Source organism: Mya arenaria, chromosome 4, assembly GCF_026914265.1.
Source record: "Mya arenaria isolate MELC-2E11 chromosome 4, ASM2691426v1".
Classification (NCBI taxonomy): domain Eukaryota; kingdom Metazoa; phylum Mollusca; class Bivalvia; order Myida; family Myidae; genus Mya; species Mya arenaria.
The window spans coordinates 13,348,037-13,362,959 of NC_069125.1; the positions used below are offsets into that span (position 1 = coordinate 13,348,037).

The 14,923-nt window shown below is 40.8% G+C and overlaps 1 protein-coding gene across 3 annotated transcripts in view; it reads left to right on the plus strand.

Moving 5' to 3' along the window:
• Positions 1–3,559: 3,559 nt before the first annotated feature.
• The window catches only part of LOC128231290 (hemicentin-2-like), a 28,518-nt gene continuing 17,154 nt past the window's right edge, over positions 3,560–14,923 (plus strand). For 2 of the 3 annotated variants that reach the window (XM_052943915.1, XM_052943917.1), the window contains exon 1: positions 3,560–3,733. In XM_052943915.1, the coding sequence (XP_052799875.1) occupies positions 3,664–3,733 (70 nt within the window). In that variant the 5' untranslated portion in view covers positions 3,560–3,663. Of the gene's footprint in view, positions 3,734–4,048; positions 4,124–14,923 lie in introns of those variants that run through there. The other variant, XM_052943916.1, reaches the window with a different exon arrangement.

A 14,923-nucleotide genomic window follows, 5' to 3' on the forward strand; every position in this document is an offset into this window, starting at 1 on the left:
TTTATCCGAGCGAAGCTCGGCAGAGCCGTATTAAGAAAAACGGTATGCGTGTATACAGTTAGAACTACTTTCGTTTAGGAGTCAAACCTTTATGAACATAAAAAACACGTTAATGTGATCTAACCAGTATTTTTCGGTTCACTAACCATATTGAGCGCATGAATGCCAGACACCAAACATACATTTGAGCGTAACGAATCTGCGATCGGCAGTGTTCGTCACCGCCAAATTGGCCGTTGCCGTAACAAATACTATTTACTACTAGAACTACGAAATGCGAAAAAGTGCACCAATTTCAATATGTTTTTCAAGTATTTAATTATTTTTTTAACACTTATTTGACTATTGTTAAAATTATGAACAGTTGTGAAGACCGTAAAGTGCTTATTTGTTTTTTGCGTCACTATGACTGAATGAAAGACTCATTCATGGTGACTGAAAATATGGATGGTTTGACTTTAGTCAACCATCGTTGCTATGTGAGTGATTGTGACTTAAGTGAAAGAATAGAAACAACATAAGAATAGCTGATTGATGTAACACAAATGTACGGGAACGGTACCCCCCATGCAACACAAAATTTCTTCTGTGTGAGGTATTGTTCTTGAAAAAGGGCACCGTGAGGTCACGAGAGGGATGTCATCTCCTGCAAAGCAACAACATGGCTGAGTGCGAGATTGTGGCTGAAAATAATGATAGTGCGGGAAAACACTTTGGCTGCGTGAGATTGATAGATTGATATTAAAAGGATACACGAGAAAGGTGTGGCAGGGTTAATCCCTCGTGTCAAGCAACATTGAGTCTGTGAGGAAGATTGTAACAGTAAACGTTTGAGTCGGAGGGTGCGGGACGGATGTCTCATCCCGCCAAGCAACATCATGGCTGAGAAAGAGATTGTTTCTAAAATAGGTTGATGGGTGGGGGGGGGGAATGCTGGCTGTCACCATGTTTTTTGTGAGAGATTGTTACTTAAATGATAGACAGGAAGGTGTGTCAGAACTTACAAGAAGCCGACGGATTGAGAGATTGGTATTAAAAAGATCGACGGGAATTGTTTGGTAGGGGTGTCCCCTCGTGTCAAGCAGCATAGTTTCTGTGAAAGAGAGTGGGAGGGTGTGGGAGGGAGGTCCCATACTGCCAAGCAACACTTTGGCTGAGTATGTGATTGTGAATACAAAAGGTTGATGGCGTGGATGCTGGCTGTCACCATAGTTGTGTTAGAGATAGTTAATAGACGGTAAGAGGGGTGTGTCAGATTTAACTACTAGCTGACTAATTGAGAGATTGGTTATAGAAAGATATACGGGAATTGTGTGGTAGGGGTGTTTCCTCCTGTCAAGCACCATCGTTTATGCATGGAAATTTGAAAATAAAAGATAGAGGAAGAAGGTTGTGGGAGAGGGATTCACTCCTGTTAGGCAACACTATGGGTGAATGATATATTCTGATTGATAGTATTGATTGGGCGGGTGAGAGCCGACGCAATGGGTGTTCTGACAAAAGGGATGTATGTCAACTAGCATGTCTGAATGATTTAAAACAAATTTATGGATGGTGCAGGAGGAAACAAGGCTAGAGTGATGTCTCCTTCGCCAACCAACTATATGGCCTGTTGGTAGATGTAACTAAAAGAATAGATCTGCGAACGCTGTCAACCATTAGCATGGCTGGATCAGAGAGTAGAATTAAAACATGGCAGAGGGGTTTTCAATTTGTTGCCGTATCATTTGGCTTGAAAGTATCTACTGCCAGTTATAATGTATAAATAAAGGTTTTCCATTACAATCACGCCATTTTTAACCCCCAGTGTGATTAAAAAGACATTTATCACAATAACAAACATGCATCACAACTGAAAGTATATTCTACGTTAAGCAAGGAAAATATCACAAAAAATTGAATATTGAGTGACTGTCTTAAAGGCCCAGTATGTTTGTGTAGTGTAGACATATCAAAGAGTGTTTATTATAAGCCGCACTTACCAGTTGTATGACGTCAGCGGTCCATATTACATTTTGGCGAGGTCCGGACCGCTGACGTCATAATACTCGATTTTTATATAAATAACAGTGATGTACAGACCGATCGACTGTAATGATTCAAAGAAGGGCGCATTTATGTAAGGTATAATTAAGAAATATTACACACCACTGAGAGGATCATATAACATTATAAGGACCGGCCAGTCAGCCTCCGAAGGTGTATATGGACGGAGGCGTTAGCCAAGGTCCATTCATCTTCGGGGGCTGACTGGCCGGTCTTTATAATGTCATATGGCCCGAGGGTGTGTTATATTTCTTATATTATACCGAACACTTTTTTACCATTTAATAACTTTAAATCGTATTTGATGTGCTTTATTAAACAAATCTAATCATGTTAACTTGTGAAAAAATGTCCATATTATATGACGTCAGCGGTCCATATTTTATTTTTGGCGAGGTCCGGACCGGCAAAAACAACATATGGACCGCTGACGTCATAAAACTGGATTTTTATTAAAACACAATGATATACGGACCGAGCAACTTTATATACACAAAGAAAGGACATACTTATGTAGGGTATAATATTATTGAAATATATTGTGTATTTCCGCAGATTGAAGTTATCAGAATGAACATATCTACACTGTGTCAGAAACTTATCTTGTTCACTGTTGGAATGCGATAAAACACTAAGTGTTCAAATATGATTAATTTATTTAAAGTCAAATTTAAACATTTAAGTTCAACCCACCTTTACAATAAATATCCGACATGTTTAAGTAGCCGATCTGATCCATCACACTGGCAAAGAAAAAAAGTAATCACTTGCACACACGTTGACGTAGGAAGAAGGCCTGTTTTAAAAAAACGCTCGTATTCAAGCCCGTATTTCTTCATAAACATAATATTTTACCTAGAGCAGTATGTAGCATATTGTATTGTTAAATTTAGGATTAAATGTCTTCGTCGACATTATCTTAATTGTTTTTCTCAGCATATATTAGAAAAAAAAATATATATAATAATAACACAGTATATCACGCCTCCAACATAAATGACGTAACACCATTGATCCAGAACTGGTCACGCGGTGACCTCATATATTTCCATATTTGGTCATCAATTTTTTTTCGTACCAAAATGGCGTCTTTTTCCGATTTCGATGAATATTCAAATATACGGGACGCAGGAAACCATATTCGGCTTCGAGCTGCGCTCTTACCCGATATGGTTTCCTTTGCACCGTATATTCCATATATGGTCATCTACTAATCCCGAAACTCAAAATAATTCCCCTTGAATTATATTGCTTTTAACTTGTTGCTTAATTCCATTGTTTGTTGATATCAACCGATCAATTTGACGACATTCTATAGTCCACGTTACACTTCCATAGTTTATTTATATTAAATAAGCACACGCAGATGTCTAATCCTGTCACACTTTAAACAATAATTGTACCATGCTCAAGAATGCTTCGTATATGTTAGAGTTTTTTAAGTAATGTATATGCTATACTACGGGAACTTCAGGTTTTCACATTCATTCTTCGATTGGTTGTGATGGTTGAACGATGCGTTTACATACTTAACCACGAACTCATATCTTTAAACATGATTAAAACTTCCGCGTTATACATGTGGAATGTTTGATTTTTAACAATGTTAGAATAAACATGAATCTACCACTTACACTTCGATGGAGAATAATAGGAATTGTTGTTGTTTATATGATGACAAACACAGGTACGTAAATGTATACTCATAAAACCATACTTTTCTTCTGTTCATTCAGGATATTCACTTATGTATACATGTAGATCATACACAAATTGATAATGCACACAGAAGTCGTGATATTGTTGCACATTAGTAGAAGAACGAGTTAGACATCTTGGTATGTATAATTATATAAATATAATGTGTATAAGTAGTGTTGGAAAAAGCAATATTGTATTAGATGTTACTGATTTATATTGTATGTCTGGATTTATATTCTACAAATTATTTAATTAAAAACAATACTGGCAGTGAATAAAAACATAGGGCCGTATTTTCAGTCGCCACTTCTACTTATAACTTGGATAAGAACCTGTAAAAACACATCGGCTCATCAATAAGATCCGTTTTGAAGGCGTAAGTGAAACTCATATTTTGTCATATTGTCATTTTTACAAGGAAGCATTTGTACCATCAATTTGCATCACTATTCAATGCGCACGTTTGTAACTTTCCTAATTGATAAAAGTGAAAAGGTGTTGATAGAATCATCGATATTTTAAGATGATACTGAATATTAAATTTGCTTAAACAAACGATACCTCTACTCGAAACAAATAGTTACAACCGGACACAAACTATATTAGATTAAATACACTTTTATGTATAAGGTTCCTATAATACATCTCGAACGAAGTAGGATATAAGCTTTATTCGCTTGTACGAACAGATTTACAGACAAGCTAACAAACATAATCACAAGGAGCAGACTAATATAAATCGTACAGCTGGACTGATGAATAGTGGGACAGGTAAAAGTTTTTAAGCGTTCTATAGTTGTGTTGACCTACAGACTCTCGGATATAATTTGATAAGACGGACGGAAGGTCGAAAGCTGATCGACCGACCAACAGTCACTAAGACAAACATGCCTACTGGTTTACATGCTTATAGACAAACAAAACACATAATTGAAAGATAACAATCACATAGACATCCAGACATTTAAACAGGCAGAATATATTTATATTTTGCTACCACACATTTTTGCTATTATCAGAACATACTATGTCAAAACGTATATTGACTTCGACTTTAGCTTCGGAAAATACAGAGAAAAAACATATTTGTCTCAATCATCATGAACAAATATAATATTAAAACCAGATTCCAATTTTCAACAATCCAAAGCACATACATTAAACGAGTTTGTTTTTAACTATTTAAACTATTTAACTCTAGTACCAACTCTTACAAAAACATGTTGTTTTTTTGTCGTGTGTAATAGGTATTCCGATTGGACTTTTTAGCGCTACTGTTTTACAGGGAAGATGTCACTATTTATATGGTGTGGTCAAGCAATGTATTATTTACCTAAGCACCGTCGTCAGGTTACTGTACAGTCTATACATATATAGACGGTAACAGTATATTACGTTTTGATTTTGATATATATACGCCTAGAATATCAAGGGCGCAACGCCATTGGTCAAGGACAGGTCGTGCGGTGACCCCATATTTTTCCATATTGGGTTACCAAATTTATATCGTACCAAAATGGCGTCTATTTTCCGATTCCGATGAATAATTGAAACATTAAAACATGTTATTAGGTTGTCCGCGTGCTATATACGTTACGGGATAACGCAGGAATCCATATTCAGGTTCGAGCTTCGCACTCACTCCATATGGTTTCTATTGCCCTGTATATCTCATATCGGGTCACCCAGCAACTTATGTTCGTATTTCAACGAAGAAATACTGTTATTGAATATAACACATCTATTACGCAAGATTGATAGTGAAAATGGTTTTCTAGTTGGCCGCAAAAACGTGCTTAAAATGTAAAATTTCTTATGAACTTTTCCATTTTCTCCGCTGGTTTGTCAAACATTATCTTAATGGCATTGTTTTGAATATAAACTTTACTTTTAGCAATAAAACAACATTTCGAAGAAGATCATCAACATAGCGTTCTAGATGGCCGCCAAAATGGTGAATATCTTTCCAAATTGTGCATTGGCTTGATATATAGTAATAAACAACAGCACCCGAGTTTTTTTTGATATCATTGCATAAACTTAAATATATTAAGAAATCATTTGGAACCATTTGCGTACCAACATGACATCAAAGACATATAAATATGTACTATTTTTTATATTAAAAGCCAGGTTAATAACTGTACGTTTTGCGCATATTTAAGTATCGTTTTGATAGACATTTAAAACTACATGTACTACTGTGAAGGTGTGCAAAACGCGTGTTTACAATCATTTGAGACGTATACGAATTTATAATTATGTAATAATACATTTAATAAATAGTGCAATCGTGCAGAAGTTCAGGAATAAACATATTTTGGAGATCAATTTCATGAAATATATCATATTTTGGATATTATGCTATGAGATTTTAACATCTACAAGATTAAACTTTAATAATTAACAACAAAGAAGCATTATGGTGAAATAACACCACACATGCTTAGAATCTCTTCTTACTTATAGATCATATTCCTTTCTCTGGAGGCGGTATGATACGCCGGATAGGACTATTCTTTGACCAACATATCTTCCTGTCCTTGGAAGATTCTCTGGAGCCTTTAAAAGCAACCAGGCCGGCTTTAGAAAACAACCTAACAATACCTGTGTGTTTTTTAATTGGAATTTTGACTGTTTTTAGGTGTATAGAGGGGAAAGCAATAACCTTAATGTTACCGTAAAACTTTATTTCCCATGTGTCTTGACAATATCTAGGTAATTCAATGTAAAACACTAAATGAATAAATGATTGAAATGAAATGTATTTTCTTTCAAAAATGGACTATCAATGTGATTTTGCCGTGAAGTAGATGTATTCACATCCATAAGCTGAAAATCAAACGAAAACTACATAAATTATTATTCTGCATCATCAAAGCTCCTCGCTTACCCCTGTGGTTCCTAACACTAAACAATGGCGTCCAATGATAACTTGAAAACTGCATCAGGTTCATTGTAGCGTAAAATACGGATAAATAATATATATTTAAATATCATTCCATAAACACTTTGTTTCAGCGATATTTTGTGAATGTGTCAGTAGCAATACTAGATTTGTATGGCAAAAACAATTTTGCTTCATATTGTATTGCACAGAAATTAAACACACATTCCTATCAAATATAAAACTATTTTGAACGCCTAACCAAAAATACCCATGGAAAATACATGGAAAGTGCGGATATGTAAAAGGTACCTGTACATCGATTTCGATTGGTTAACGTAGGTCAAACCACGCCCAAAACATGTACATGTTTTCCGGACTGCACGGGCATAATTGGAGCAATGAATGGCACGCTTTTTCTGGTACCAACTTCATGGTTCAGTGGTGCCTCAGAAATATTCACATCATTCCGGCAAAGACAGAAAACAGTCCAACTCACGCAAATAGCTGGACGGCATGCTAGTATAAAAAAAGGGAAAATATGTTGCGTATGTTATTACATCTAATAAGGCGTAAATGACACGGAACGATCGACTTACATCGTCGCTTATTGAATAATTAAAAATATATTCCATCGGACACCAGAATATATGAGCTATTTTTGTTTTGCAGAATACGTTTTCGAAAATTAATATTGGACAAGCGTGCTCGGTCAGTTTTATTTGACCGGTCAGTAAAGTTAGAATGAGTTTACACAGCTGAGGGTCATATATGGATCGTGTGGGGTGACTTATAATGTCATATGATCCGAAGTGGTGTGTCTTATGATTCCAAATGACCCGACGGTGTGTGTCTTGTAATGCCATATGACCCGACGGTGTATGTCTTAAAATGCCATATGACCCGAAGGTGTATGTCTTATAATGCGATATGACCCGACGGTGTATGTCTTATAATGCCATATGACCCGACGGTGTATGTCTTATAATGCCATATGACCCGACGGTGTATGTCTTATAATGCCATATGACCCGACGGTGTACGTCTTATAATGCCATATGACCCGACGGTGTATGTCTTGTAATGCCATATGACCCGACGGCGTATGTCTTATAATGCCATATGACCCGACGGCGTATGTCTTATAATGCCATATGACCCGACGGTGTACGTCTTATAATGCCATATGACCCGAAGTGGTGTGTCTTATGATTCCATATGACCCGAAGTGGTGTGTCTTATGATTCCATATGACACGAAGTGGTGTGTCTTATAATGCCATATGACCCGACGGCGTATGTCTTATAATGCCATATGACCCGACGGTGTACGTCTTATAATGCCATATGACCCGACGGTGTACGTCTTATAATGCCATATGACCCGACGGTGTACGTCTTATAATGCCATATGACCCGACGGCGTATGTCTTATAATGCCATATGACCCGACGGTGTACGTCTTATAATGCCATATGACCCGACGGCGTATGTCTTAAAATGCCATATGACCCGAAGGTGTATGTCTTATAATGCCATATGACCCGACGGTGTATGTCTTATAATGCCATATGACCCGACGGTGTACGTCTTATAATGCAATATGACCCGAAGGTGTGTGTCTTATAATGCCATATGACCCGAAGGCGTGTGTCTTATAATGCCATATGACCCGAAGGCATGTGTCTTATAATGCCATATGACCCGAAGGTGTGTGTCTTATAATACCATATGCCCCCACGGTGTAAGTCTTATAATGCCATATGACCCGACGGCGTGTGTCTTATAATGCCGTATGACCCGACGGTGTGTGTCTTATAATGCCATATTACCCGACGGCGTATGTCTTATAATGCCATATGACCCGAAGGTGTGTGTCTTATAATGCCGTATGACCCGAAGGCGTGTGTCTTATAATGCCATATGACCCGACGGCGTATGTCTTAAAATGCCATATGACCCGAAGGTGTATGTCTTATAATGCCATATGACCCGACGGTGTATGTCTTATAATGCAATATGACCCGACGGTGTACGTCTTATAATGCAATATGACCCGAAGGTGTGTGTCTTATAATGCCATATGACCCGAAGGCGTGTGTCTTATAATGCCATATGACCCGAAGGCATGTGTCTTATAATGCCATATGACCCGACGGCGTGTGTCTTATAATGCCGTATGACCCGACGGTGTGTGTCTTATAATGCCATATTACCCGACGGCGTATGTCTTATAATGCCATATGACCCGAAGGTGTGTGTCTTATAATGCCGTATGACCCGAAGGCGTGTGTCTTATAATGCCATATGACCCGAAGGTGTGCGTCTTATAATGCCATATGACCCGAAGGTGTGTGTCTTATAATGCCATATGACCCGACGGCGTACGTCTTATAATGCCATATGACCCGACGGCGTACGTCTTATAATGCCATATGATCCGACGGCGTATGTCTTATAATGCCATATGACCCGACGGCGTATGTCTTATAATGCCGTATGACCCGACGGCGTATGTCTTATAATGCCGTATGACCCGACGGCGTGTGTCTTATAATGCCGTATGACCCGACGGTGTGTGTCTTATAATGCCGTATGACTCGAAAGTGTGTGTCTTATAATGCCATATGACCCGAAGGTGTGTGTCTTATAATGCCATATGACCCGAAGGTGTGTGTCTTATAATGCCATATGCCCCGACGGTGTGTGTCTTATAATGCCATATGCCCCGACGGTGTGTGTCTTATAATGCCATATGCCCCGACGGTGTGTGTCTTATAATGCCGTATGCCCCGACGGTGTGTGTCTTATAATGCCATATGACCCGAAGGCGTGTGTCTTATAATGCCGTATGACCCGACGGCGTGTGTCATATATAATGCCGTATGGGTGTACGTCTTTTAATGCCATATGACCCGAAGGTGTACGTCTTATAATGCCATATGACCCGAAGGTGTACGTCTTATAATGCCATATGACCCGAAGGTGTGTGTCTTATAATGCCATATGACCCGAAGTTGTGTGTCTTATAATGCCATATGACCCGACGGTGTGTGTCTTATAATGCCATATGACCCGAAGGTGTGTGTCTTATAATGCCATATGACCCGAAGGTGTGTGTCTTATAATGCCATATGACGCGAAGGTGTGTGTCTTATAATGCCATACGACCCGAAGATGTGTGTCTTATAATGCCATATGACCCGAAGGTGTGTGTCTTATAATGCCATATGACCCGAAGGCGTGTGTCTTATAATGCCATATGACCCGAAGGCATGTGTCTTATAATGCCATATGACCCGAAGGTGTGTGTCTTATAATGCCATATGCCCCCACGGTGTACGTCTTATAATGCCATATGACCCGACGGCGTGTGTCTTATAATGCCGTATGACCCGACGGTGTGTGTCTTATAATGCCATATTACCCGACGGCGTATGTCTTATAATGCCATATGACCCGAAGGTGTGTGTCTTATAATGCCATATGACCCGAAGGCGTGTGTCTTATAATGCCATATGACCCGAAGGTGTGCGTCTTATAATGCCATATGACCCGAAGGTGTGTGTCTTATAATGCCATATGACCCGACGGCGTACGTCTTATAATGCCATATGACCCGACGGCGTACGTCTTATAATGCCATATGACCCGACGGCGTATGTCTTATAATGCCATATGCCCCGACGGCGTATGTCTTATAATGCCGTATGACCCGACGGCGTATGTCTTATAATGCCGTATGACCCGACGGCGTGTGTCTTATAATGCCGTATGACCCGACGGTGTGTGTCTTATAATGCCGTATGACTCGAAAGTGTGTGTCTTATAATGCCATATGACCCGAAGGTGTGTGTCTTATAATGCCATATGACCCGAAGGTGTGTGTCTTATAATGCCATATGCCCCGACGGTGTGTGTCTTATAATGCCATATGCCCCGACGGTGTGTGTCTTATAAAGCCATATGCCCCGACGGTGTGTGTCTTATAATGCCATATGCCCCGACGGTGTGTGTCTTATAATGCCATATGCCCCGACGGTGTGTGTCTTATAATGCCGTATGACTCGAAAGTGTGTGTCTTATAATGCCATATGACCCGAAGGTGTGTGTCTTATAATGCCATATGACCCGAAGGTGTGTGTCTTATAATGCCATATGCCCCGACGGTGTGTGTCTTATAATGCCATATGCCCCGACGGTGTGTGTCTTATAATGCCATATGCCCCGACGGTGTGTGTCTTATAATGCCGTATGACCCGACGGCGTGTGTCTTATAATGCCGTATGGGTGTACGTCTTTTAATGCCATATGACCCGAAGGTGTACGTCTTATAATGCCATATGACCCGAAGGTGTACGTCTTATAATGCCATATGACCCGAAGGTGTGTGTCTTATAATGCCATATGACCCGAAGGTGTACGTCTTATAATGCCACATGACATGAAGGTGTACGTCTTATAATGCCATATGACCCGAAGGTGTGTGTCTTATAATGCCATATGACCCGAAGGTGTGTGTCTTATAATGCCATATGACCCGAAGGTGTACGTCTTATAATGCCACATGACCCGAAGGTGTGTGTCTTATAATGCCATATGACCCGAAGGTGTGTGTCTTATAATGCCATATGACCCGAAGGTGTGTGTCTTATAATGCCATATGACCCGAAGTGGTGTGTTTTATGATTCCATATTACCCGAAGTGGTGTGTCTTATGATTCCATATGACACGAAGTGGTGTGTCTTATAATGCCATATGACCCGACGGTGTACGTCTTATAATGCCATATGACCCGACGGCGTATGTCTTATAATGCCATATGACCCGACGGTGTACGTCTTATAATGCCATATGACCCGACGGTGTACGTCTTATAATGCCATATGACCCGACGGTGTACGTCTTATAATGCCATATGACCCGACGGCGTATGTCTTATCATGCCATATGACCCGACGGTGTACGTCTTATAATGCCATATGACCCGACGGCATGTGTCTTATAATGCCATATGACCCGAAGGAGTATGTCTTATAATGCCATATGCCCCCACGGTGTACGTCTTATAATGCCATATGACCCGACGGCGTGTGTCTTATAATGCCGTATGACCCGACGGTGTGTGTCTTATAATGCCGTATGACCTGAAGTTGTGTGTCTTATAATGCCATATGACCCGAAGGCGTGTGTCTTATAATGCCATATGACCCGAAGGTGTGTGTCTTATAATGCCATATGACCCGAAGGTGTGTGTCTTATAATGCCATATGACCCGACGGCGTACGTCTTATAATGCCATATGACCCGACGGCGTATGTCTTATAATGCCATATGACCCGACGGCGTATGTCTTATAATGCCGTATGACCCGACGGCGTATGTCTTATAGTGCCGTATGACCCGACGGCGTGTGTCTTATAATGCCGTATGACCCGACGGTGTGTGTCTTATAATGCCGTATGACCCGAAGGTGTGTGTCTTATAATGCCATATGACCCGAAGGTGTGTGTCTTATAATGCCATATGACCCGAAGGTGTGTGTCTTATAATGCCATATGCCCCGACGGTGTGTGTCTTATAATGCCATATGCCCCGACGGTGTATGTCTTATAATGCCATATGCCCCGACAGTGTGTGTCTTATAATGCCATATGCCCCGACGGTGTGTGTCTTATAATGCCATATGACCCGAAGGCGTGTGTCTTATAATGCCGTATGACCCGACGGCGTGTGTCTTATAATGCCGTATGGGTGTTCGTCTTATTATGCCATATGACCCGAAGGTGTACGTCTTATAATGCCATATGACCCGAAGGCGTGTGTCTTATAATGCCATATGACTCGACGGTGTGTGCCTTATAATGCCATATGACCCGAAGGTGTGTGTCTTATAATGCCATATGACCCGAAGGTGTGTGTCTTATAATGCCATATGACCCGAAGGCGTGGGTCTTATAATGCCATATGACCCGAAGGTGTGTGTCTTATAATGCCATATGACCCGAAGGTGTGTGTCTTATAATGCCATATGACCCGAAGGTGTGTGTCTTATAATGCCATATGACCCGAAGGTGTGTGTCTTATAATGCCATATGACCCGAAGGTGTGTGTCTTATAATGCCATATGACCCGAAGGTGTGTGTCTTATAATGCCATATGCCCCGACGGTGTGTGTCTTATAATGCCGTATGACTCGAAAGTGTGTGTCTTATAATGCCATATGACCCGAAGGTGTGTGTCTTATAATGCCATATGACCCGAAGGTGTGTGTCTTATAATGCCATATGCCCCGACGGTGTGTGTCTTATAATGCCATATGCCCCGACGGTGTGTGTCTTATAATGCCATATGCCCCGACGGTGTGTGTCTTATAATGCCGTATGACCCGACGGCGTGTGTCTTATAATGCCGTATGGGTGTACGTCTTTTAATGCCATATGACCCGAAGGTGTACGTCTTATAATGCCATATGACCCGAAGGTGTACGTCTTATAATGCCATATGACCCGAAGGTGTGTGTCTTATAATGCCATATGACCCGAAGGTGTACGTCTTATAATGCCACATGACATGAAGGTGTACGTCTTATAATGCCATATGACCCGAAGGTGTGTGTCTTATAATGCCATATGACCCGAAGGTGTGTGTCTTATAATGCCATATGACCCGAAGGTGTACGTCTTATAATGCCACATGACCCGAAGGTGTGTGTCTTATAATGCCATATGACCCGAAGATGTGTGTCTTATAATGTCATATGACACGAAGGTGTGTGTCTTATAATGCCATATGACCCGAAGTGGTGTGTTTTATGATTCCATATTACCCGAAGTGGTGTGTCTTATGATTCCATATGACACGAAGTGGTGTGTCTTATAATGCCATATGACCCGACGGTGTACGTCTTATAATGCCATATGACCCGACGGCGTATGTCTTATAATGCCATATGACCCGACGGTGTACGTCTTATAATGCCATATGACCCGACGGTGTACGTCTTATAATGCCATATGACCCGACGGTGTACGTCTTATAATGCCATATGACCCGACGGCGTATGTCTTATCATGCCATATGACCCGACGGTGTACGTCTTATAATGCCATATGACCCGACGGCATGTGTCTTATAATGCCATATGACCCGAAGGAGTATGTCTTATAATGCCATATGCCCCCACGGTGTACGTCTTATAATGCCATATGACCCGACGGCGTGTGTTTTATAATGCCGTATGACCCGACGGTGTGTGTCTTATAATGCCGTATGACCTGAAGTTGTGTGTCTTATAATGCCATATGACCCGAAGGTGTGTGTCTTATAATGCCATATGACCCGAAGGTGTGTGTCTTATAATGCCATATGACCCGAAGGTGTGTGTCTTATAATGCCATATGACCCGACGGCGTATGTCTTATAATGCCATATGACCCGACGGCGTATGTCTTATAATGCCATATGACCCGACGGCGTATGTCTTATAATGCCGTATGACCCGACGGCGTATGTCTTATAGTGCCGTATGACCCGACGGCGTGTGTCTTATAATGCCGTATGACCCGACGGTGTGTGTCTTATAATGCCGTATGAGCCGAAGGTGTGTGTCTTATAATGCCATATGACCCGAAGGTGTGTGTCTTATAATGCCATATGACCCGAAGGTGTGTGTCTTATAATGCCATATGCCCCGACGGTGTGTGTCTTATAATGCCATATGCCCCGACGGTGTATGTCTTATAATGCCATATGCCCCGACAGTGTGTGTCTTATAATGCCATATGCCCCGACGGTGTGTGTCTTATAATGCCATATGACCCGAAGGCGTGTGTCTTATAATGCCGTATGACCCGACGGCGTGTGTCTTATAATGCCGTATGGGTGTTCGTCTTATTATGCCATATGACCCGAAGGTGTACGTCTTATAATGCCATATGACCCGAAGGCGTGTGTCTTATAATGCCATATGACTCGACGGTGTGTGCCTTATAATGCCATATGACCCGAAGGTGTGTGTCTTATAATGCCATATGACCCGAAGGTGTGTGTCTTATAATGCCATATGACCCGAAGGCGTGGGTCTTATAATGCCATATGACCCGAAGGTGTGTGTCTTATAATGCCATATGACCCGAAGGTGTGTGTCTTATAATGCCATATGACCCGAAGGTGTGTGTCTTATAATGCCATATGACCCGAAGGTGTGTGTCTTATAATGCCATATGACCCGAAGGTGTGTGTCTTATAATGCCATATGACCCGAAGGTGTGTGTCTTATAATGCAAT